This window comes from Lycorma delicatula, chromosome 9, assembly GCF_047948215.1.
Source record: "Lycorma delicatula isolate Av1 chromosome 9, ASM4794821v1, whole genome shotgun sequence".
Classification (NCBI taxonomy): Eukaryota; Metazoa; Arthropoda; class Insecta; order Hemiptera; family Fulgoridae; genus Lycorma; species Lycorma delicatula.
The window spans coordinates 92212300-92240226 of NC_134463.1; the positions used below are offsets into that span (position 1 = coordinate 92212300).

The 27927-nt window shown below is 29.2% G+C and overlaps 2 protein-coding genes across 3 annotated transcripts in view; one reads left to right on the forward strand and one right to left on the reverse strand.

The window, feature by feature from the left end:
• Window positions 1–9942: 9942 nt before the first annotated feature.
• LOC142330712 (uncharacterized) lies at window positions 9943–21034 on the forward strand. The gene is made up of 5 exons (XM_075376157.1): window positions 9943–10656; window positions 13118–13207; window positions 15438–15530; window positions 17175–17330; window positions 20972–21034. The coding sequence occupies exons 1-5, from the start codon at window positions 9943–9945 to the stop codon at window positions 21032–21034; spliced, it is 1116 nt and encodes a 371-aa protein (XP_075232272.1).
• Window positions 21035–21059: 25 nt separating this feature from the next.
• Sf3a1 (splicing factor 3a subunit 1) overlaps window positions 21060–27927 on the reverse strand; it is a 39869-nt gene continuing 33001 nt past the window's right edge. The window contains exons 12-16 of one of the 2 annotated variants that reach the window (XM_075374444.1): window positions 26314–26435; window positions 26076–26096; window positions 24506–24613; window positions 22751–22924; window positions 21060–21521 (exon numbers count right to left, since the gene is read on the reverse strand). In XM_075374444.1, coding sequence (XP_075230559.1) covers window positions 21420–21521; window positions 22751–22924; window positions 24506–24613; window positions 26076–26096; window positions 26314–26435 — 527 coding nt within the window. In that variant the 3' untranslated portion in view covers window positions 21060–21419. The remainder of the gene's footprint in view (window positions 21522–22750; window positions 22925–24505; window positions 24614–26075; window positions 26097–26313; window positions 26436–27927) is intronic. The other variant, XM_075374445.1, reaches the window with a different exon arrangement.

A 27927-nucleotide genomic window follows, 5' to 3' on the forward strand; every position in this document is an offset into this window, starting at 1 on the left:
TCTAAGAGGTTAACTGACTGGGTTGGTCTAGTGGTGAACTTATCATTGCAAATCAACTGATTTTGAAGTCGAGAGTTCTAAGGTTCAAATCCTAGTAAAGGCAGTTACTTTTATACAGATTCGAATGCTATATCGTGGATACTGGTGTTCTTTGGTGGTTAGGTTTCAGTTAGCTACATATCTCAGAAATGGTCAACCTGTAACTGTACAAGATTACACTTTATACAAGTGTACACTTTATACACTGTACAAGTTTACATTCATACATATCATCCTCTGAAGTAATACCTATGGTGGTTCCAGAGGCTAAACAGAAAGAGAGAGATTATGTTGATAGTCGGCCTCCATGGTGTGAGTGGTTCTTCACCATCTCCTGAATTCTTGAAAAGGTTTTTATAAACACTCTGTATATTGTTTTTCATAAATGTTTCATATTGTCTAGATGACTTTAAAACCACTGCTTGCAATGTTGCCCCTGTCCCTACCTACTTAATTTTTTATTTTTAATTAATAGTTTTCTTTCACAGTGTCAAAAAATTTAATAAATACAGAAAAATCCAGTCTTTTTTTTAACTTCTGGCAGTTTTGTTAGGTATTGCTTTAGAGGATGAGATGAATGACAATTTTTTTGGCGTGTGAAAATGCCATACCAGACTGGATTCAAACCCAGGACCTTTGGATGAAAGGCTGAGACACTTCCATTTGCGTCACAAAGGGTGGATAGGAAACTGCATAAGTCATCTGATTCAAAAATAATTTTTTTTTGTAATAATTCTGGAAATTTATTAACTATTAAATTTATAATTTAAAATTTATTAACAGTATAATTGATGAATAGATTATAATATTGCTAAAATAATCTTCATACTAATTATATAGAAGGAGGAAAATAAACTTTGTCTAAAAATTACATTGAAAAAATGATAAATTTACATGTATTTTAATAAAATATTAATCCAGTTCAGTGTATTCGTCATCTAAAAATTAAAACTTTTCTGTAAAGTTTTCATTTCTATATGTCTGCATGATAACAAAATTTAATAGCAAAAAGTTATACTTCTTGTAGATAAATAATTCTTAAAAAGTTTATTTTTAATAAAACAAATATAATTAAAAACGAATTAATATCAACTTTATTGTAATTTACTTTGTCAACTTAAATTTAATAACACTATCATGTATATAATTATAATAACTACTATTATCTGATATAACAGTCCCAGGTACTGTGCTATGACATTATTAGCATCTAAGGTCATGTAGCTGTAAGTTTTTATTTATACATACACATTTATACAATCATATTATTCTTGTGACATTTTATGGAGAGTAAAAATATAGTTGTGCAATTAAAATACTTTACTAATAAAACAAATAAAATGGTAAAAGAATATTAAATATTGAAAATTATTTTTATCTCCAATTTTAATTAAAAAGATAAGATATCAGCACCATAATTTTGTTAATTTTAAGTAAGTTTCAAAAAATTTTCTTTTTAATTTATTTTTATGTAATATTTAGATTACAATTAAAATAAAGCTGTACAACATTAATCACAACAAAATAAAAATTTGTAGCAGATTTTATATAAATATTTAGAACACAAACAAATTTATTGTAGTTGTTAATCAGTGATTAACAAATCAGATGAATCAGTTATCTAGGATGAGTTGTTCAAGTCTCTCAAGTTATCAAGGATGCCATTTTTAACTACTATAACTTAATTAAATTATATATGCTTTTACCTTTTTGTTAAAAATAAGATAAAAATATAATGAAATAATATATAAATATAATCAATAGCTGTAAACAGTAATTATTCTTGAGGCAATAAATTTTACTTACATATGTGTTAATTATTAAAACTGAATCAAATTTTTAACTTTGTACTAATTTAGTAAAACAAAAGATGTCAGCACATTTCTAACATTTTATTTTGTAATTTATATGCTTTTCTCATTACTATAATAGTACTGGTATCTGTTAGGAAAATGTAGATAATATATTTGAGAGCAAGTGAATTATTTGAACTTTTTTGATTAACTTTTAGGTTTAGGAAGGAAAATAATTAGATTTAACGCAATATATAGATCCATTAAGAGAAGTTATAAGAATAAGCCGCCTTTACATTCAGAGTCACTTGAAGCTGTCCATATCTAGGGCCATGCCCTTGGTTTAAAAGAAGCTAAGAAGATCTAACTATGAGAAGGAATTGAATTGAGGAATTTAGACATTTATGAGCTATATTTTGTAACCAGAGTAAACCTTTACATCAGGGGGATAACACCCTTCATGTTCAGAATAAAAGATAGCCAACCATATTCCACAGAGAGCAAATATTTAACACTTTTCTGAAAATATTAGGTACCTGTGATGACGTACAGTTATTCATGTATTCACAAGAATAACAAAATATTATCCCCTGATTAATATGGAAATGAAGAGTGGAGGAGTTTTACCTTCTTCACTGATCTAAATATACTATATACCGTTTATTATACTATTCGTATAGAATAAGCCATCTAAAATGCAGATGATTGTAAATATCATTATTCTCAGAGAACACTGTTAGTGCCTGTTATTCTTAGATTCTTACAAGAGTCACAGACATAGGAAAGAGTAGGTCAAGTAGTGTAAAACAACGGATTATGTTTCTCATTTTTGTTAAGAAATAGTGAATTATGTAAATCAATCAATAGAGGGACATTCTGATAAATAATTATTCATGATTCAAAATTGTAAATGATAGTAAATGAATGGATTATTTTGTAAGCAATGAAATTTTCCCTGAATACTCTTAACCAAACGGTCTCAATATCTGAAAATTCTTAGCAAAGATGTTACAGAGAAAACAATTTTGGAGATGTAAATAAAGTAATGAGACTAGTTTTTTTGGCAGCCAAAGTGGCAACATTGTAAAGTTACTAGTAAAAATATGGTTATATGAACAGCTGATTTATATTAGTTATCAATATTTTTAGTTTATTGTTGTCACATGAGACGTAAACAAACTTTTCATGAAACGAGTTTTTGTTGTGCATTACAAAAATGAGAGATACTAATTATGAGCAACATTGTGCATTCAAGTTTTGTGTTAGACTGTGAGAATGCCACTGAAACTTTTTAAAAATTGAAAAGGGTGTATGGAGATGATGCTCTGTCACGAGTTCCAAGTTTTTTGGTAGTTTAAAGCATTTTCAGACGGCCAGGAATCAGCTGCGGATGATCCATGCTCTGGAAGACTGTTAACATCAAAAAGTGACAACAGTGTTGAGCGAATCAGACTTTATACTATATGACTTATGAGCAACATTGTGCATTCAAGTTTTGTGTTAGACTGTGAGAATGCCATTGAAACTTTTTAAAAATTGAAAAGGGTGTATGGAGATGATGCTCTGTCACGAGTTCCAAGTTTTTTGGTAGTTTAAAGCATTTCAGATGGCCAGGAATCAGCTGCAGATGATCCATGCTCTGGAAGACTGTTAACATCAAAAAGTGACAACAGTGTTGAGCAAATCAGACTTTATACTATATGACTGGTGATTAACTGTCAGAATGATTGCAAAAGAATTAAATTTGAGCCGTACCATAGTCTGTCAAATTTTGACAAACGAAATGGACATGAAAAAAGGTTTGTGCAAAATTGGTCTCAAATGATCTCACTGTTGAACAGAAAAACAACAGGGTGGAAGTGTGCTGCAATCTTCTAGGGCGAATTGAAACTGATTCTGATTTTCTAAAAACTGTTATTACTGGTGATGAATCTTGGATATTTGAGTACGACCCAGAAACAAAATGTCTGAGCAAGGAGTGGCTCACTTCAAACTCGCCACGACCCAATAAAGCAAAAATGAACAGATCAAAAATCATAACCATGCTAATTTGTTTTTTCAATAGTAATGGCATTCTCCATAAGGAGTTTTTGCCTGCAGGAGAGGCTGTAAATCAATATGTTTACCAAGAAATTCTTGAAAGACTGCGGAAAAGAGCTGCCCGTGTGAGACCAGCCATCAAAGACTACTGGATACTACATCATGACAATGCACCTTGTCACACTGCACTCTCAATTAATCAGTTTTTGGCAAAGAAAAACATTCCTGTAGTTCCTCAACCACCTTATTCACCTGACTTGAGTCCTTGCGATCTTTTCCTGATTATAACTTTAAAAAACACCTCAAAGGACATATTTTGGAACAGAAGAAAACATAAAAAAAAATGTAACCGACCATCTGAAGGATATTCTGGTTTCTGAGTCAAACACTGCTATGAAGAGTGGGAAAACTGTTTGAAGTGTTGTAAGGCTTCCCAAGGGAAGTAATTTGAAGGTGATTTTTTTCTGAACCAGTCTCATTACTTAATTTACAGACCTCTTACACAAAGTTTCATCAGAATCTGAGAAGGTGAGTTACATTTTACTTTTTCTTTTGGTGATGTGAGACGATTATGTCTTTGGTCATGACAAGGAACAACATAATATTTATGGCAATAGGATAACTGTTGTTTTATCTTAATATAATTGTTTTGTTTAGATGATGTTATAATTGAGAACTAAGGTACTTTAAAGGACTTTAAATACTATCCTAACTAGTTTTGTGGTTTCAAAAGTATATAAAGATTAAAAATATAATTCAGTGTAATGTATATAATATAATATATATGTATATAATATGATACAAGGTCTGTTTAAAAAATATACAATCACAGTTTGTGGAAAGAAAATACCTTACCTGGAGACTTCCAAACTTAGCCTCCTTCAAAATAATTATCTTGTGATACCTCACATGCAACCCAGCGGGCCTTTCATTGCTGGAAACATTTTTTGTAGTTATTGTAGGCATTGTGTATTTGGTATTTGTAGGCATTGTGTTTGTCATTATGTTCTTCCCGCTTCAAATTGAAATCCTTTGATCTTTAGCTTGAGGTACAACTAAAAATGACAAACAGTCATACGAACCTGAGGAATTTAGTGCTTAATCAATAAAACCTTGATTAGTTGAATGGGCACCACAGACAGGTTGTTTGCGCCAAATTGCATCATAAAGATGACTAGATAAGTAGTACTACTAATTTGCCTTCTGGTGACTTTTCATGATGTATAGCTCTGCGGTAATCGAAAAACACTCCACATTATTTTTACTTTGCTCCTCGCCTGTGTTGCATTCTTCGACCTTGAAGTTGATGGTCAATCTTCCATTGTGACAATTGAGCTACATGTTTTCTGTGTTGTATTCATTTACCCATTTATCGCTGTTTTAAGGAAGTTAAATAACCGCTGGTGCATTCCAGCATGCTCTGTGATATCAAATGAATCTTTCTATTCAAGCAAAAACAGTTTTTGTACAAATTTTGCATGTCCACTTTGTAAGTCAAAATTTTGTGTGTAGGGATTCACTGTTAATCCTCTTGAACAAGTTCTCGAATGAAGATAATAGAATAGCTGACGCAGGCATTCTATGATGTTATGAAAAACACAAATGTGCACTATGTACATTTGTACATAGTGTACAAATGTATATGTAAATGTACATTTACTATGGTGCTGTGATCCAACAACTTTTGCCACTTGTGTCTTAACAATTTTTGAGAAAAAAAATGCTTGAATGCTTCTTTTTAATCAGATGTCTTATACTAATACCAGTTTTTATTATCTATATTAAAGTTGTTATTTTTTTAAACTTTGATTTTAACTATTCATACTGTAAAATTAATTATTTAAAATGATCACCTACAGTTGTGTAAATTATTTTCTTCCTTTATACTTGAAATTTTTTGAATGTATATTGCAATTAGTTGAGGGTAAGGTATGAAGCAACAATAGCGAAAATTTCCTGTTCAAACAGTATAGTTAGTAAAGGGGATTTCTTTTTTTAAATTTTTTACTGAAGTCAATATGTTTGATGTAATATACAGTTTATATTTTTCTGTCACCTAAACATATGGATGTGTTAAGAGAAATAATTTATTTTTGAAGTAAATACCATTTCTGGTCCCTTACGTGTTTTCATTGGACAAGTCATTTTATTAAAAATAGTTTAATCTTTTTCCACATTCACATTTGCATATGTGCACAACATCTTTATATTACTATACTTGGATTAATAATTTTTTTGATGATTTTGATATATATATATATATATATATATATATATATATATATATATGTTCAGTCTCAGTACATGTATTAAAAATTAATTTAAGAAGGACTTGAAAATTTAAAGGTCTTTCTATCAATTCATATTCAACTCCTGACAATTCAGCGGCTCTGTACACAATATATAAGCCAGTGCTCCATGTGACTATGTTCAGTCAGTCTTCTTCTATCAATCTTCATGGACTCATGTACAAATTTAATTTATATTAAGTATAATATACAGTTAATAGTACATTAAGTATATATTTTAATATATACTTAATAGTATATTATTATATATATTCTTTAACAATGTATCATTTATGGAATCATTAAAAGGATTTATATATGTTTATACATAATCTTGTATTATTCATTCAAATATTAAAGGAACATTTCTATTTATGAAGTGATAATGTCTATATTTATTTATTATTTGAACCAGCAGTAAATACATAGAGTAATTACCTTAACCAAGGTGGATATTATCTCTACAATATATTGTTGCTAAATGGCTTCTATGGCATGTAATTCATAAACCTTATGGTGGCCCTGTAAAGGGCTGTTTTTTGCATTAGCTCTGAGAGGAGCTGTTGGGTCCAGAAGCTGGTTTGCAATGACGTAGGGGAGTTGTGGCTTTCCCTCGGCGACAGTTGGGTCCCCACTACAGCGTGGTGGCTCCCAGAGCCCCGCAGTGTTGGGTCGGCATTGATTGTGAAGGTTCTTTCTAAGCGATCCCATGCTGGACCCGGCTCCTGCTGCCAAGTCCGCCAGCCAGGAACTGAAGCAGGAAGGTAGAGTCTGCATCCAGCGGCTCCCTTGGTAGGCCGTACAGGCCTGCTGCTCTGGCCCGGCCCGCAGCAGGAATGTTGGCATCCACCAGGAGGTCCCACGTTGAGCCGACCAGGGAACTTCTTCTTGGTCTTCTCCAGGTGATGGTCGATGATGAATTAAAAATTCACTCTTGTGCATGCTCTTTTATTGGATCCTGAGAGTGGTGGGCCACAGTGCTGCTATGGTGGAACTGTGTGGTCAAATGCGCGGTGGTGGTGATGCTTGTATCAGTGCGTCCATATACTGTGTGCCAGCTCATATTGAGTTGCTACAGTGTTCATCCGCTGATATTAAATTAGGCATATATGTGGTAACAATATATATTTATATAAACACCTATTATTGTAATTGCAGAAATTATACTGCTGCATAAAATTAATTAACCTGCTCTTTTTGTGACAATAAAATCCTCAGTTTATAATTAAAGAGTCTAAAGAAACAAAAGAAAAGAAAGTAGAATAACCTACTACTTGCTTATTATTAATAAAATAATATTTTGTCTAAAAATGTTATGTTTGTTACAACAAGTATACCGATAAAATTACTAGAAGTCTATCTAGTAACATGTCAATATTTAATTAATAGATATGTTAAATTTTAAATTAAATATAAAAGTAACCAGATCACACACTGTGTAAAATTTTTTTTTTTTTTTTTAATTTAATGACAGTGACCGATGCACCAAACTAGTTCTTTAAAGTAAATTCTTATTAAGGATGTTTTAATCATTATTTATTTTTTAACAAGATTCTGTTAAGATATTACAAAAAACATGGATCAATATGTGTTTTGATAAGTATTAATATATGTTTCATACAACTCCTAAGTTTTGAATTTTTCTATTAGCATAAACTTTGTTATTTGAAGAATTTTCACCAGGTATTTATCATCTATCAAGCCTCTTCCTTTGTGAACTTATACAAGAAATGCAGGGTAAGCTTCATTTCAGAATTGCCACCTGATGGCCTCCATACATGTAGGATTTCCTCTCCCTTGAAAAGGAAACATATCATAATTTATAAATTACAAATGGGTAGGATGGAAGTTAGGGTATTAATTCTCCTAGAAACAGAGATGGGAGAAGCCATGAGCTTATGTGGGCAAAACCCATGTCACTGTCATCTGAATCTTATTTCTCATCAATGTCTTCATCCTCTTGTTCTTCATACAAGAAATGATCTTCACTTCCATCAAGGTTGTTGCTTATTCCACATTTCAAGAAAGATTTAACAATAGTTTGTTCATTCACTTCCACACTTCAGAATTGATAGCCGTTTCAAGGCACCCTTTGGAGTTAGCTGATGTACACCAGCATTCATCATCCACTTGTTCCAACCTTTTTCATGAACATGTACAATCACTCCTGTTGGTATTTTTCCTTTAGGCAGTGTGTTCCGCTTAAAATTGTCATTGGCGGCAGCTTTGTATCATTAGCACAACATGCAAGAACTACAGCGTAGTGTGTTTTTTCATGTCCACTGGTTTTGATTGTAATGCTTTTCTCACCTTTCTCAGCTACAGATCTATTTGAGGGTACATGAAAAGTTAGGGGCATTTCATCCATATTAGTTATTTGTCCTATTTCAAAATTGTAATTCTTTCATTGATGAATCACATATTTATGAAAGGAAATAATTTTGTCTTTGTATTCTTTTGGCATTTTTTGACTTATTTTTGTTTTTGTATGCATACAAAGCCCATTAATTTCATGAAATGGTAACACCATGACGCACCACCTTTAAAATCTTCTATGTTACAATTACAGGCTACTTTGATTGCATGTATATGAATCATTTTTGTTGAAATGGCAGTGCCATTTTGCCGATTTTCTTACACTCATTTTAAAACTTTGGTCTCAAGTTCTGCCATTTCACAACATTACCACATTCCATGTGCTTTTCTTTATGCAAACTGAACAACATCTCCTTCTGATCACGCCAAGTTCTAATCATTTTTTCTGTAGGTGGAGGTCCAAAATGTCTTTCAGCTTCCTTATTTCCATGTTCAACCGCATATTTTACAACCTGCAATTTATAATAAGTGTAAGAATGTCGTCTACTTTTTTCCATCACTATAAACTATCAAACTAACAGAAACTATTGCAACACGTCAACTCAATACTGATAAACGTCTGTAACTGATTACTAAGATAAGAGATTATGCAACTTAAATTGGGACTCCCCATTCTGAGCCAATGAGTGCTAGAAGTCATGTAAAGGTCACTCACCAACTCGGTTGTGTCATTCACCCGCTATAAAATTCTTGGAACTAAAATGGAGGGCGTATAACTTTGAAAAGAGGAAACAATCTTCATTGTATGACACCCCATTTTTAAGGTAAAATTGCGTCTGATACACCAAAAAATACAGTATATTAGCTCCAGTTTTGATGGATGAGAAATGTGGACTCTGACAAAACATCTCAGAGTAGACAATTAAATGTGGTTGAGATGAAGCTTTTAAGATTTTTAGCTGGCTACGCACTGCTCAGTTACAAAAAAAGGGTAGATAAAGGAGATGAATTTAAGAGTAATGAGTATTCTCTCTACTTTGTATAACTTAAACATAACAGTGGCATAAGCTTCTATTAAGAATGACTTCAGATAATACCATGAAAAATGTGTAATTATTATCCTCAACGTAGTTGAAACCTAGAAAGATCTAAAAAATGATGGCAGGACCAATTTATAGAATAATGGCAATTTGTAGTTCTTCTGAAGTAACATTTTTTTGTATAGAATATTTTAAGGAACCTTATGGTACAGATTTATAGTATGTTTAATAGTGGAATTTCTGCTTATGTATTACAAATTAATTTATGTATAAAATTTTCTTTGGGGGAGGTAGGCCTTCAGCCTAATCCTTTATTATTGGTGACGTTATAGATTATGTGTTCATATATCTGAATATATATATTTTACTGATTAAATGTAAACTGTATTTTATAGGAAAAGAGGATATAAAAAAAAATTCAATCAAATGGAAACAGAATTTCAACTGCATCCCACTTCAACAAATTTACTGATTAAATTCTTTAAATGTTTTGGTGTAAATTTATCAGAAATGTGCAATTCAAAATGTCGATCCTCAGTACGTTCATTTATAATAATAACTGCCAGTTTTATTCAAATGATATTAGCAATATGGTTAAGTATATGCAAATGGAATTACATGAATATAAGAGTGACAGCATTTACTAAATTTGGAGAATATTGCATATGTACATTAGCTTTAGGACATCTGGTATTTTATCCAGAACACTGTATTGAATTATTTAATTTAATTGATATACCACTGGATAAATCTGCAAAAAATTGGAGTCCTGCACAGTTATTAATAAGAAATGATGCAAACAAACATGCCAAAACTGTTCAAAAATTATACTTTGCAGCAGGAATAACATTATGGCTGTTTACCAATTTTACACCATGTGTTCTAGAAATATGTATCTTGCTCATTAAACCATTAGAAGATATTTCAGAAAATGACTTGTATACTTCATTTTTTTTCATACCATATCTTACACAGAATACTGTACTGATTTACTCTGCATTATTGTTAATACAGTCATTTTTATATTTAATAATGATAACATCTAATGCACTTTATTATTCAGTAATTACAACAGCAATTAAAATATTACAAGCAGAAGTTAAAATATTTTGCATATCAGTACAAGCTACTGGAGAATCTGTACATAATCTAATTAAAAATGATTTCGATTTTATTAATTTAACATCAGAGAAAATGTTAAAAATGAATTTAAAGGATTTAATACTTCATCATCAAGCTATAATCAAGTAAGTAACATAATATAAGTTTATTAAAGGAATCAACTCAAATTTGATAATCTGCATTTGAATTGTAAAGAAGAATAATTAAACACAAATACATTTAATTTTAAAATTAGTATTGAACTTTTTTCCTCTATGCTTCATTCAAATTTGCAGCCACTTTTCATGTGTTATTTTTATTGAAATCTCACTTTCAGTTTTAATTTTCACTTTATTAAATACATAAGATGGTTCCAAAAACTAACTTTTATAAAAATTCTCAAAGGAAAAATGTAGTGATGGTAACCATAAGACTTTTGAAATCAAGCAACGATAAAAATTTTTTTTGTAACATGGCTTGTCTTTCAATAGCAGATAGGTAGAGTGCTATCCAACATTCTTGTTTATTTACCTCTATAGACTACTTCTTAACTATTGAAATGAATTTCACGCTTTAAATTATTTTAAAAATAAAGACAGTGAAAACTTACACTGAAAATGAGATTTAAAATTTCAGAAGAAAAAACACACGAAAAGTAGCTGCAAATGTTGTGAAGCAAGTTACAATTTATCGCACAGTTAATACCTATTTACTGATGCTAAGGATATGAATATAGTTAATATAAAATTAAATAATGGTTACTGAAATGATAATAGTACATTACAAGATTATCTCAAACTGCTACGTGCAGTAACCTTGAGTACAATATTGTCTTGTGAGAGTGTAACACAAAATGTGTAGTGCAAAATGGAATGCTTTCATTTGATTAGATGTTCTACTTTTGGTAAATTAGTCTAGATGTCTTACAGAACATCTTGGAATGCAAAATTGCCTTGTTTTTGTTTGCTGGTGATAAACAACATATTCTAAAAAAAACTGGACTTAAATAGGATATATATTAAAAAATGTTCCTGTTTGCAACCATAATATTTTAATTAAAATCTGTTAATTCTAAAATTTAGCATGAAGAACATTTTTCACTTTTATATTGTCCCCTTCTCATCATTGCTAACTTAATATGTCTAGATTTAAATCCAGAATATCTGATATGGTAATTTACACCTAGAAAAGAATACCCTGCAACATTTTATTTGTTTAGTTGATTTGAATTACTAACATCATTCCCAGTAAATTGTTTTATGACATTGCAGTCCTAGTTAAAAAATAATTAATGGTATAATTTAATCATTTACACAGCAACAGGCAAATGATCTTACAACCCAATCACAGTGACTCCTTTTATGGAAATGAAAATGGGAGATAAATTTCTACAGCATGTAAAATCAGTCAAGCTTGAGATTTGTACCTGGTTGTAACACTCATGGACATTAAACACAGCACTGAAAAAACTGCATAGAAATGAAAAAAGCTACTACTTTAAATACAAAATTAAAAATAAAATAATATATACATTATCTGACAAAAATTTACATAATCCAAAAAACCGATTTACTTGGAGTTAAGATTGACTATTTAAACAGTAATAAATAAGTTTTACATAGGATGCAAAGATATCATATACATATTTCACAATAAAAACACTTTACTGCACTACTAAATCAAGTTCTACTTTTTCAAGTAACTTGAAAAAAAAAAGATAAAAAAAATATTCTAAACAAACAACATTCTTTTAAAAACATAAATATTACAAAAAAAACTCAAAACCTGATTCAGATATAATCAACCCATCCAACAACACTATTTGCGCCCAGTGATAATCTCTGAAGGAAGATTGTAACATGAAGCAAAAGTTAACATTTCTTTATAATTTTCACCTTTAAAAATATGTACTGGAATCAATCTTAAAAAGTTTTTAGAAATCTACCATAAACTGCCTTTCATTTGTGTAATATGTTAATGAAATATGAAACACTGTTTACACAAAATATCATTTTGAGAATTGTTTCAGTATCGGCTTTATAAAAAGATGAAAATGTACTTTTTTAATGCAGGAATCTAATATTAAAATAATGCAGTACCTAATGTTAATAAAATATGGAACATAACCAAATCATCTTGAAAATTGTTTCAGTATAGGCATCATAAGATGAAAAATATGCTTTTTAATATAGTAAATGAAATTGTATATGGCACATTTTTTAGATTATTTATTTTTTTTGCAAAATTTATTTTCTTATAAAAAATAAAAGTAAAGTTAGTGTAACTGGATTTTAGACTGAAATTGGCAGTATGAGCAAGCAAAGAAAAAAGACAAATAAAATAATGGGGACTAATAAACTAATTCAATATTAATTATTACTGGATTTCAAACAGTGTATTTAAAACAATACTTAAAACGAAAACCACTCAGTTTGAAGATAAATAACTGAAAAATGAAAAAAAATAATAAAGATTAATTTGTTTTTTCAGTTCAATTAAGAAACTAAATGAAGTCTCAAGTTTTTTACTAATAGCATTTAACGGTATAATTACTGCACAAATGAGTTTGGAACTTTACTGTACATTGGAAGTAAGTAATTGGTATTTTTTATTTCTTTTCCTTTAAGTATAACTAGGCTTTCAGCTAAAAAGATTTATTAAGTTTTGTTACAACTGTGTAAACTATGCTTGCCATCTCATCACTGATGACTTCTACTTCTAATTAAATTTGATAATCTGCTTTCAAATGTTCTTTTACACGGATTACTCAGCTATTATAATAATCCTAAACTGTGAATTGAGATTATATGTCAAGCTCCCTCCTTATGTCATTATTTTCTTTAAATTCAGTTAATTATATCTTTTTTATCTCCAGGATCACCATTATGTATTGCTTCAGAGGATGAGATGAAATGACAATTTTTGCAGCATGTGAAAATGCCATGCCCGACTGGAATTTGGACCTGGGACCTCCAGATGAAACCCTGAGATGCCACCACTTGTGCCACAGAGGCCGACAATTAATTGTTATCTAGCCAAAGATCTCAGAACTCTTACAATATATTTTTGAGTTATGTGCTGATATCACGATGCTAGTTTCACTTTCATATAAACACAATATTACATACAACCCTATAAGGCTTGAGCAGTGAATCCTGATAATTTTTTTTACTTCTCTTAATCATGTGATCCATATAAATGACTACTCAATATTCTTATAGGTATATCTTTTCGATAAGAAATATTACAACCCAAGGGCTTAAAATAACTTCATTGTAAAAAAAACATTTGTGATCCAGTTCTATACAAGAATCATGATCGACTAATATCTTAGGTAATGCATATTTGCAATTATAACTTAAATAAATGCTCTGAAGTTTCTCCTCACTATCTGTTATGATGGCCTGACTATCTACAAATAAGAGTAAACTTTGCTGAATCCTTACATCCCAACCATAAATAGGGAAGTCATTTATTCATTCAACATTACACATAATAAGTACCTAAATGGCATTTATAAATTTTGAGAAGGTATTTGATATAGTTGAGTGGAATAATTTGTAATTTAATCAACAATTATACACCAGAAAAAAGAAATGGAAAAGAAGGAGCAAGGATTTTGTCTACCTCTTTTGCTTTTTAACTTTTACATAGAAAAGATAAAAATTTTCAAAGAACAGTTTGAAAGTGGAATAACAATGTAAGAAGGTATTAAGAAGACTTTGTGAATTATTGTTTTTATAACTGAAACTAAAAATTACTTATGATTAGTTTAGATTCAACAGTAGAAGAGAAATTTAATTTGAAGATAAATAACACTTACAGAATTGTTATTTGTGGCTGGCTATCCAATACATCATCTTCCTTTCTGTGGTAATGGAAGATGATGAATTAAATGGCAAACCACAGCTAGTTAGAATGCTGGTATTTAAAATACATAGCTGGTCTTAAATTCAATTTCTTCAAGAGAAAATAAAAGGCAGTTACCAGAAGTTGGATTTTTTAAATTATAAATGATAGACAATGTAAGGAGATACCTATCAATTTTTTGTGTTCTAACTGAAAAACTGGTTAGTACAAGAAAGCAGAATCTTTATCCAAGGTTATTAACCTTTCGAAGACCAGAAAATTTTATATTGTTTATATTGTTTGTAAAAACCTGTACAAAAATTTATAAAGTTTTTTACCAATATTTTTCCATAGTTTCTCTTTTAAATTGTAGGAAAATCAATGCACATCAAATAGAAATGATTTTGTTGTCATATCTTATTCAAAAATTTTTCTAATGATTAAAGAACCCAAAAACCAAAAAAAATTAAGTTTGAAGTTACTTAATTCAAAATCAAGAAACAATTTTCCTATGGGAATCATGATTTTTATAATTGTTGTTAAACCTGTTTTGTATTAAACCAGAAAATTTCATGATTTTTGGCAAGAAAATGATAAATTTTAGTCAAATCAAATTAAGTTTTTTAGAACTGTCAGTACATAAATCTTTATCAGACTGAACATTTCTAAGTTCCTGGTCAATTGTGTTTGAAATATACTGCTCATTTTGTGTATTATAGCAACTTGCTAATAAATATTGCCGGAAAACAGAAAACAAAACACTACGATACGAATGTAGGAGTGGATCAAACTAATAGTGCAAATGCTGTCAAAACCAATAATTATCATAATAAATAAATAAGTTATGTCAAACTTATAATGTAGAAGCAATTTCAAGAAGTTCAGAACCAGGTTAGTTGTGCTTGCTATTTTTTCAAAATTAAAACAAAGAAAACTAATTTTTGAGGAATTTAATTTTTTTATTGTTTAAGACAGATGACCCATGGATGCATTTTTTAAGGATTCCTGGATCTGTTGTGTGTTATGGTGTTGTTTGCTTTTCTGGTCAGGGATTAATAAATGAGGTAATTTGATAATATTAATAACACAAAAGCAGATAAGAATGCACAAATAATTAATTGGGAAAATTAATATGATATTACAAATAAATCTTTTATTCTATTATTCATTATTATGAAAGAGTAGGTGTCACAACAGCTATGGTCATTAGCCTGGTGGAAATTGGTAGCGTATGAAAAAATTTCACGCCTGACCGGGATTTGAACCCGGGAACTTCGCAAGAAATGCAGACGCTACATACTTAGCCATCTAGTCTGATTGGTACATAGTATATATATCATATCATTTTGGCATAAATTATAAACACATGAAATAATTTTAAGGCAAATATAATATATTAATTAAATATTATATTTTATATTATTTATTTAATATATAATATATTAAATATTTATTCCAAATATTAATTTATGCTGTTAAAACAGACTGCAAAGAATTCCATTTTTATTTAAATTTGATACTTATTAGACTTTTAAAAAATTCATCTACAGTCATGTTTCACTATGTTCACTATAAAATCAGTAAATCAATTTGTAGAACTAAACTGAATGCTTCACTAAGATCACAGAATATTGAAAATGAAATTGTTTTCTTACCTGCATAATTTTAAATATTTTCCAAAAGTGGGCAGTAGCTATGTAAGTAAACAATGTTTTCCTAAAATCATGCTGAAAGTTTGTTAACATGTTACATTTTTTAAGAAATATTAAGTTGCTTTGTACAATATTTTCAAATACTTCAGAAATATAGATAACAACTTCAGTATAGTTAAAAATTAACATAACTCACTGAACTACCATTTCTTTACAATCTATTCGAAGTTAAATGTCACAACGCTGTCTTTGCAAATCACTGGCTCTTTGGTAACCAACCCTTTTTTGTCTGGCAATAATCATATATATTTCAGTACTGAGTTTTTATTTAAAATCTTCAAGTAAAGTATGATATAGTTTTTTTTTTGAAATCATGGTTTTAAAAACCAAGTCTTTGAGACTGGATGATTTAAAGTGTTGTAAATAGGTGTGTCATTGTTACATTCTGGTACAGGTACAGCTGGTTTTGGAGCTTTTTCGTCAATATTACCTACAGTGACTGAAATTAGTATTAGTTTTAAAAAAAACATTAGTTTCAAATATTAGATTAAGTCATTATAAATGTAATTTTTATTGCTTTAATTCATGGACAAAATTAATTTTTTTATTATATTAAAATTAAGTGGTGATGTTTGTTTGTAGAATAAGTGGAAATGTTAAAAAAATTGATTTGTTAATAAGCAAAACATAGAATAAATAAATCTCCATTATTTATTCATGATGAACAGCTTTGACGTAAGAACAAGTAAAGTGGGGAGGGAGTACTCTCCATTTTACAGAATTACCAAACGCTACTCTATCATTTCTGAGTGGATCCAATAATTGTTGTCACATTATTTAATTCTATCAATGGCAATAATGAAATTAATTTTGTAATTATCTCTACTGAAAAATATGACCTCAAAAAAAGAACTGAGGATCATTTATAGTTATTATAAATACGCAAAAATCAAAGCTACTGTCCTTTTGTTTAGATGATGTTACTTTAAATAACATGATGGTTACATTAAATATGTATTTTAGCTGTTTTTGACTTGATAATATTTTTATTTCTAGTCTGAGAACTTAAAGAGACAGTTAGAATGGTTTCCATGGACTGACTCACCACAATGGTTTAAAAAATCAATTTTAATAATGATTACATGCGCTAAAAAGCCACTTCAATTAAAACCATCCAGTCTTTATGTGCTCAATGCAAATAATCTAATGACTGTAAGTAAAACAAAAAAATATTCTGTAACTCATATTTCTTTATTAATAAAGTTGCAAAATTAATTGTTGGTCTTTTGTGACCATTTTATATGATTTAACAAAGCTGAATTTTATTACCATCTCTAAATGTGGTTTTTTTATTTAAAAATTACAAATTGAAAGCTAATTTGGCCTCCAACAAACATAATTTTGGATATGAAATCAACTTGATTTTAACAATCTGTAATTATGGAAAATTTTTTCTTTTGAGGAAATGTCAATTTCTTCAACATATTTTCACATGAAACCAAAGTTATTCAAATTACATTTTTTTATATACCTAGCAGAAATCTTTAAGTTATTTATGTAAATCTCCTTTATAAGAGAGAAAAAGTTAGGCTTTATGTGGACCAGCATGTACAACAGATAATCAATCAGTAACAGTGGTAGTATGGGACTTCTGATTTGGGTGAAGCAGTTTGATGTTAATTCCCTCTTGTGGCCAATAATAGTTGAATACACAAGTAAAAATACATTTATCACAAAGTTTTTTTTAATCTCCATTTTAAACTTTCTATTTTCTTAATATGAAAAGATTGACAATAGATAACAAATTAATACTTTAGTAGCATACTAAACTATATATTCTGGAGTCCAAAAATAACAATTTATTGGTTAATAACTTCAATAAAAGCTTATTCTAAGATTCCCATTCTTTATACATAACACTCAAAATTTTAATTTGATATTTAAACCATTCAGTAACAAAAATTATTAAAAACGTTGGTATATACAAAATTCAGACTGTTTTAAGCAATGAAAAAAATAACTGTCTAGTGTACTCTTTGATTTTTAGTAGACCATTTACTCTACCTGACAAACTGTCTGACTCACAAGAAGAGTCACTGTTTGACTCACAAGAAGAGTCTCCAACAAGATTTTATTTCTATCATAGTTTTTGATAACCCACCTATATAGATTGTGAAACCATGTTTTGATAGTTTGGCTGTTACTGAAATAAAATTTCATTAATCTTTCACCAACTTTCCTTAAGGATATCCTGACTAACTGTAATGTACAATATACTCACTTTCTTTGAAATGCGACATCAGTGTGTTTACAACAACTTATTTTTATACATAAATCCACACATCTAACTAATAAGACTATAATCTATAGTTTTTAATTTACTGATATAAGTAAATATGGAAATTAAAATTTTCTGATTTGAATAAATTAATTTATTAAATTCATTTTACTACGGATATTTCGTAGTACTATACTGAACTGAAATTAAAGGTTGTAACTAAGTTATATAAAAAATGGACTACAGTTTTGTGAAGACAAATCACAAATGATTTAAATTAGCTTGATGCTGAATTGGTCTCTTGTAGCATTTAAATAAAGAAGTTATAATGTATTTCATTATTAATAGACTTTCTTTCTGCAGTTTTTATAATGTTCCTGCGACTTCTATCGTTGCTAATTGTTAACTTCTGCAAGTACTCTGAAGTTTAATAAAAATTACACCTTTCTCACAACTGCAAATTGTTATTTTTTCCCCTGAATAAGTAATTATATAAAATGTATGTTCAGTTTTACATTTATAATAAGTTGTTTAATATACAACCTGACTTTTTTAAAAATTGTTTGATGTTCGGTAAATAAAAAAAAACAAAGGAAAACTAATGTACAATATATGTTATAAAAAGAAAGCCTTCATCTTTGTAATGAGCATGAAAACAACAAAAATAATTAAAATATTTTTTTCTATAAAAAAATTGATAAAAATTTGATTAAGCAAAGGAGACAGTAGTTTACTTAAACAGTAATGTACATAATAATAAATTAAAAACTAATCGTGCGTGCACACACACATACACACACTCTGGTAAGGTGGTACCACATGACATATGCACATACTTTTTAAATCTTGATTTAGAATTTGTATTTGATTTTTAGATACATTTTTAAAAAATTAGTTTATTATGGAACTGGTGTTGTCCCTAAAAAAAGATAAAAAAGGGTGCCTGTTGCAAAAGACATATTGTAGAACCTTATGAACAATGAATAATATTGTCAAAGCATTATTTTACTGAAATGTGCATATTACTTGTTACTTTTCCAATGAAACAGCATGCGTAATGTCATAATGAAGCTGTGTTACGACAACTATCAAAATGTTGAGAGCAACAACGTTAAATTGTGGAGAAATTCTGTTTTATTTAAATTGTTTGATTATATAACTAAGCTGTGCTGTTTTCTGTAATGTATTATATATTATCAACAGTGTCAGCATTACATTAAAGTATCTATTAAATAAATTAACAGCATTTTTGTTGTTAAAATAAAATTACAAAAGATTCAATAAAAAATACATAGTAAGAAAAATCTTGTTAATAATTTTAAAAGAAGCAAATTTATTGAGTTGATTTTGCTAACATCATTTATAAGCTGGTACTATGTACAGGTGATTTATAATTATGAGTAAAATCATTCAATTAATTAAGAGAGAACATATCATGAAAGCAATTATATCTGTATATTGTACAATAAAGAACAATGTACACATATATGTGAATGCATACAAGGATAAAAATAATTTTTTTTTTCCTATATTATTATAAATAAAAATATTACCTTTTTTATTCTTCTACCATTTGCAAATTCTTGTAAGATCCTTAAATCTCTTGTAAAAGAAACTGTCTATTTTATTTACTGCAGAATGTCAATGTATAAATTCTTAGTGGGACTTTTTTGTTTGCTTGTGTTAGTTGACCAACTATATTACCAAAAATTACCCCTTACATGCTTGGTCCTTTACAATTTCCTCTACTCCTGTGCAAGGTTGGTAATTCTGTTAATCTACCTCCTAACGTTTTATTTAGGTAAAAGAATTATTTTATAATCTTATAGATGAAGATTAATACCCCAGGACTCTCTAGCAACCGATTCTCACCAGGTATCAAAATACTTTGATACTTGTGGTGGAAGCAAGTATTTTGAAATCACTTGAATATGTATGAACCTTAATATTTACTTATTAAAGCTATTGACAGTCTGAGTTGTTACCCTAACTACTTTCCATTTTTTACACTATAACCTTCATTTATAAATTTTTTGTTTCTAGTTTTCATGTTTTCAAGTTTTTTAAATTTTCAATAATGAACGTGTACCTGGTGAGAATTGGTTGCTAGAGAGTCCTGGGGTATTAATCTTCATCTATAAGATTATAAAATAATTCCTTTACTCTTTTACCTAAGTAAAATGTAAGGAGGTAGATTAACAGAATTACCAACCTTGCACAGGAGTAGAGGAAACAGCCTATTACTTATTCGCATTAGATGATGCAATGAATAGGGCTCTCTTCATTTCTATACAAGAAAACCCGTACTAATAACTAATTCAATCAAAGCATGGTGAAAGCCATTAATGGTATTATGTTTTTGTTGATTTGTATGAGTTTAGAATGATAATGAAAGAAAACTGAAAAATTAATCCATCTAAATGTAGAAAAATTATATTCTGTATACATATTATGGTACAAGCCAGATATATTACATTTTGAGGTACTGATTAAAACACTGCTTCAATACCAAGAATTTGAATTCTTTGAAACTGTTTACATTTAAAACTGATTAAAAATTATTTCATTGTTACAGGTGATACAAGCAGCTTACTCATATTTAAACATGATGCGTTCTTTCAAAGCAAATAGAGCATAAAAAATAAATGAGATAAAATCTGTAATCACCACTTATAATATTTTAATTCAGTGCACAACAGAAGGAAAAAAATTAAATAAAAACAAATAAAAATGTTAAACGTTAATAAACAGAGTTTAAATAATAAAAATTTAACTTAATAATCATTATATGTTACAATGAATATGTTACAGACAGTTTAGCTAGACAGATGTTTAATAACTGATATTTAAGTTACGATTTATAATATAAAACATATGTTGTTTATAAACAAGAAAAAAAACCAGAAAATAAAATTACCACATTTTATTATTGAGTAATTATATAGATAATGCAAGTATTTTAACATATAAATGATATATATATATATATATATATATATATATATTGTGATACAAATAATTTTTTATTTTTTCCTTCCACCTCTCTCTTTAAGCTGTAGTTGTATTGTAGTTCCAGGAGTCACATTGTAATATGCAAGACTGTTAGAATCCTTGAAGAATAAACCCTAAAATAAAACATACAACCACATTATCATTACTTATCATATTGTAAATCATAAAAAAAATTAGGAATTTCCTCATTCTGGAAAATATAACTGGTTTAGAAGCCAGTTGAAAATTCATCTGACTAGAATTATAACAATAGGAAGAGCTCATACAAACAGTATCGGTATCTTTAACTTATTTTAAGTAAATGGACCTTTTCTTTCTCAATCAGAAGAACACACAATTAAATTAATATATCTATGTTGTGTTATTTAATTCCCAATAAACTAAAACAGATGAGGATACAGGGTAGTTCCATCAGGTGATTTTTATTGGCCAACAATTTAAAAAATGGTAAGAATGGATGAATTATCATTAATCAAGCTGTGCTTGCAGCACATTTCTATTCATTGTACAAATCCTCTTGAGACATCTCCAGAGACTGCAGAAGAACAATGAGTTCCGGGCAACTTAGGAGGAAGTAGTAAGTTACAGTTAAACTTCCTTCAACTGATCCAAGAGAACCACCTAACAAATATCACAAATAAACTTAACAATGGTCCAGATTGCTCAAATGATAAGGTAATCAGTGAAAAATGTCATAAAATTCTTCAGAACTTGATGTGATCAGGTGCAGATGTTTGAATTACATTAACTTGATTTTTTTTCAACTAATAACTGACTGTCTATAGCCACTAAAACTGCATATGGCCTTGACTGTTGTTACCTTCAAAATTCATCTGATCATTTCAATTGTGTTCTTGATTGCAGATTTATTAAATTTTATACAATACTTGAAACAGATGTTGCTTTGCTTGCTTTTGATAGTCAGAAATACCAAAACTTTGGTTTTTAGGTACAAAAATACATGCAATATCAATTTTTAGGTACAGACCACAGTCTACAAGTAATGATCCCAAATGGCCTGCAGCCCACTTAACTTAGGTCATCAAGTGATTGGAACATCAAAAAATGTTTTTCATTACCATCTAAGATTCAAATTAACTTGCAGACTGCATAAAATGGATATAATACAAAAAAAAATCCCAAGTGCTTAATAAAATAAAAGCTCCAAGACAATCATAAAATCCCCGTCAGTATTGTCACAACTGAAACTCATCAGAGCAACAAATAATATTCTACTTAATATAACCAAATATTAGCATTTTTTATATAATTTAAGTTAAGATATAGAAATTAATCATGAAAATAGTGCATGCATGCACATATTATGTACTTTGGTACTTACATCAAGCTGTAGTTTCTGTTTTCCAGGAGGCATACCAGTGGCTTCATGAATCTTAGCTTTAATGACAGAAACAGTATCTCTTAAAGGTAATGTCATAGTTAAAGTTTGTCCTTTTAATTTCCATTCTGGTTTATCAGCGATAACCGGCACAGCTACCTTTAGTGATACTGGACTCTGAAAATAAAACACCATATATAATTAAAAGCCAAAAAGAAAGAATAAAATTCATCAACTATATATATTTAAAAAATTAGAATTATACAGTGTACAATATATACAATATTCAAAAGATTAATTGAAAAATGTTCAAGGTAAAAAATATATATATATAATATTTCTGCTCTCTTCAATGGTAGACTCTCAGGATCATTCGTTTCCTTATTATATCAAGATATAAGTTTCTTACTTTGTATGCCTTTTACATCATACAAGTAATGGTTTTCATAAGCTAAAAAATAAACAAATAATAAAAAATGTGCTCGCCAATTCATGAATTATTTTTTCTTTTGAAGTTGTTGCCAAATTCTAAAGATTAATAGACTAAATTATTTGTAGTTGTACTTAATTTGGTGTTGACTTTAAAAAAAGACAACACCTAAGGAATTGATAAAGCATTTGTTTTTATTTTTTTCAATTTCTGTCATACCAATGTAAAAACTTTTTTTAAGTAAGAAATATCGGTGTTTTAATTATGAGTATGGCATTTCTTTTCTAATGAACCATTCATTAATAATCTGATATTTTATTTATCATTTTAGACAAATATGAAAGGCATCACAAAACGATAATTTTGGACTAAAGCTAAATTTGATATATTTCTATTTTCCTTAGACTGTTTCACTAGTTCTGTCAAATAAAATACGATAATCTCATAAGGAGATACCTTCAAGTTACATATTGATATAAAGTTCTGGATAGAAAGATGTGGGCAAGATTGATGAAATCTGAAGAATCACAGAGGATGGTGTCTAAAAAACTATAATTTTATGCTTATGTAAATTAAAAATAGTCCTCCACTGGCTAACATTTTATCTATTAACATGATGGAAATTATATAACATTTTTTACAAAAGAAAACAAAAATATATTTTTATAGAAATATTTTATTATTATAAATTCACTTTATTTACCTTTATAATTAATTAACAAATTTATTAACCTCTCCTAATTAACCACTAGAAAATTTTAAATTAAACATTTTAAATTTTTTCTTTAAATTAAAAATTTTATCTACAATTTGTAAACTCATTTTGAAAAATTTTCAAAATGAGTTATTTCTTTTTTAATGCTTTATGTTAAATTTTAAATGGAACAGTAAAGTAGTTATTAACTTCCTGAAATTGTAGATTCTTAACATGATTTTAATTAAGATATTTTTCTACCAGAAAAACAAGTTTCTTATATCATTTAAAATTTTAAATATCAAAGCTATTTAATCTACATTTTACTTTAAAAGTACAAATTTTTATCAAAAATTTAAGTTAGTAATAATATTTCAGTTCAACTTCATCAGTAAAAGCTTGAAAATTATAAATTCCTACCAGGGAAATAAATAAAATTTATTTTAGTTCTTTAGATAAGATATTGGAAAATTTTCTTTCCTTTATGTTTACACAATCAAATACAATTTTATTGTGTAAATACAATTGCTTCTACAATGAAATACAGATTAACATTAAATTTCCATAAAAAACTGAGAACACTCATACAATTGAACAGGACAAAAAAAATATGTGATGACAACAATTTTATTACCTTATTCTTAGCAAGGAACTGATCTTCAGGCATAAGTGATTCTTCAGTTCGTTGCTTCTTTGCAGGTGGTTCATCCTCATTTGTTTCTGAAGAATGAGTTATACCCATCTAAAACATAAAAGAGGAAAACATTAAAACAAGAAGAAGGTCAGAACTGAAGAGCCGGGTCGTCATTCTTGATGTGTCTTATTCATCATGGAGGTAAAGATTCATTCAGGTAACATCAAACATCAAGGTGCCAATGAGGTGGAGCTTCGTTCTGTTGAAAAAAGTAGCCTTGTAAATCTTCATTTAGTTGAGGGAAAAGCCAGTTTTCCAGCATGTCTTGGTACATTATCCCAGTAACGATGTTCAGTAAAAAAGAATGGTCCATAAACCTTTGTTTGCAATAGGGTGCACAACACGTTAACCTTGGGGGAGACTCTCTAATGTTGCAGTGTGTCATGGGGATTTTGTAGACCCTATATGCAAACATTGTGTCTCTTCACTTTTCCACTGAGGTGGAACCTTACTTTATAGCAAAAAATTTAACGTGAAAGAAAAGTGTCATACTCCCTCCGTGTTTTCAAGCATCTGATCACAAAATTCAACATGCTTTGGTTTGTCACCTCTGCGAAGAGCCTGTAAAAGTTGAAGGTGGTATGGCTTGAAAATTAAACATTTCAAAACATGACCCAGACAGTTAGTTGAAGTATTCCAACTTTTCTACACGCTCTATTGGTTGACTTTCTTGGGCTTCACACAAAACTTTCTTCAGTTCGTCTCACGTACTCCTCTGCCACACACAGTCGGCCTGTGCTCTTGCCTTTACACAGACACCCTGTTTGTTCAAACAGGTGAAACCAATGAAATACACTTTTCCTTATTGAAGGGTGAATGTTAAATCTGAAATGAAATGCACAATTGCACTGCAGTTTCTGACTGAGATTTGCTGAACTTAAGAACACAGAACTACTACATAGATCAGTCAGATACTACGCATTCTTCAGGAAATATACAGTTACTAACATTGAGTCCATCAATTAGAATTGCCCTGTATAATATTAATGAAATAGTTTTTGAATGTTTATTAATATGAAAGATACTCAAAAGCAATCAATTAAATACTTTGTTTATATATCAATAAAATTCATAATTTTATAATAAGCTATTTATAATTAATAATAATGATATGTTATCATAAAAATTAAGACTACAGTAACAATAAAAAATGCATTTGTTGATGATTTACAACAGACAGAAGAAGCACACTTGTATTAATTGGTAATACTTGGGAAACTACTAGAATGTTTAAAAAATAATCATTACTGATCAGCTGGTAGTTGACCATTTACTAATTACTATTCCATGAGGCATCAACTGTCTGAGATATTAAAAAAGATTTTCTAATATAACATGATAATATATCCTAAAATTGACAGTTTAATTGAACTTTTAATTTCAGTGGCCTTTAGCAATAGTTCTAACTGCAATTATACTGATACAATAATGAAGAAGACAGGAAGAGTTGGCATAAAACATAAAACTAGAAACCAACCAAATGCAAAATTAATTAAAAAATGGCACTTACTTTCGTATTTTCAGTTCTCCTCTTCATGAATGAACAGCAGTGATCAATTTTACATCACATGAAAATAACCACACATATAAGGTTAAAAAACTAATTAATTAATTAAAAAAAGATATTATCTGTAGGACAGAGTGTAGATTGTAGATTAAGTCTCATATGAAAGATTAAGAAGAAATAAGATGTGAATAATAAAAAGAGCAAAACTAAAGATAAACTTACATATAATAGATCTACTTACAGAAGGTTGTGAAGTTGGTTGTGGGGGTTGTGGTGGCAATGGAGCACCAGGAGCACCCATAAATCCACCAGGAGGCATGGGTGGATTTGGAGCCACAACTGGAAATGGAGGTCTTGGAGGTACTGAAACAATTTTATACAAAAAACGAAAAATAATACATCTTTTTGGTGTTCAGGAATCATAGAAAAGCTAGTTTCAATCAATTTAATTAATTTTTATTTATAAAAATCAAATTGACAACAAAAATTTCAAAATCCATTTAAATAAATTCATAAATTTTAAATTGTATCGAGTGTCATATCATTAGTCACTAGGATATGCCAATTCCAAGTGGCATTCTGATGGGAATGATTTACTGAACATGACTTTGGTTGTTGGAATCTTATCATTATCTCACATTCTTTAATTTCTTGGAAGTTACTCCTTGAGACAATACAGGTGTTGTGAAACATTAATTTTAAGGGTTGCAGCCCTTACAACCTCAGTCATGCCTCTTGAACACTACTGAATGATACATAAACATCAAATCAAAAATTGAAATACTTATATTTAAGTCAATACCAGATTACAGTCATCTTTTAACTGAATAACACACTGTAATAACAATTTAAGCCTTATATCCCAACCAATTATTACAAATTAATTTACACTAACATTACAAAATATGAGCTGAAATTTAATATCTCTAAAAATTACTTGTGAACAGATATGATTAAAACACAACTGTTAATGTTTTTGATCTATTTGTGAATAAAAACTTGATTAAAAAACAGCACCTTAATTTTAACAAAACTTACATATCCATCTCAACCTAGGTTGTGTGTAGGATCTGTTACTAGATTTTATAAATAAAAATAATTATTCAACTACTGTATTTTAATTAACTATCTAATACATTAGACAGTTAATACCTCCTGTTAATGAAGGTAGAAGAATTTTGTTACTTGGAAAGTAGAATTACTAAAGATGGATAAAGCAGGAGCGATATAAAATGCCGAATAGCAGAAGCAAAACAAACTTTCAGTCAGAAATATAATTTGCTTACTTTAAAGATTAATTTTAAATTAATGATGATTTTAATGTTTCCTGATGTTTAACATCAGAAAAACATGTTTGAAAGTATATGTTTGGAGCACAGCTTTATACTGAAGTGAAACTTTGAAGCTCAGAGTATCTGAGAAGAAAAGATTAGAACCTTTTGAAATGTAGTGCTATAGGAGAGTGTTAAAAATCAGATGGGTGGATAAAGTGACAAATGAAGAGGTATTGCAGCAAACTGATGAAAAAATAAGTATTTTGAAAAATATAGCTAAAAGAAGAGATAGACTTATAGGCCACATCTTAAGGCATCCTGGAATAGTCGCTTTGATATTGGAGGGACAGGTAGATGGGAAAAATTGTGCAGGCCATGCAACATTTGGCATTTGTAAAACAAATAGATAGGGATGTAGGATGTAAGGGGTATAACAAAATGAAGTGACTGGCACTAAACAGGGAATCTTGTCTCAAAGATTCCCTAAATGATAAATGACTGAAGACAAAAAAAAACATTAGTTCAGCATATTATTGAGGATTTAGGAAAATCTCAATATGTAGATTATTATCGATTTACAG

Coding starts and splice junctions, on each gene's coding strand:
- LOC142330712 (XM_075376157.1), top strand. CDS start 9,943: ATGGAAACAGAATTTCAACTGCATCCCACTTCAACAAATTTACTGATT. Junction 13,208..15,437: donor AACTTTACTGTACATTGGAA/GTAAGTAATTGG, acceptor TTATTGTTTAAG/ACAGATGACCCATGGATGCA. Junction 15,531..17,174: donor GTCAGGGATTAATAAATGAG/GTAATTTGATAA, acceptor TTTTATTTCTAG/TCTGAGAACTTAAAGAGACA.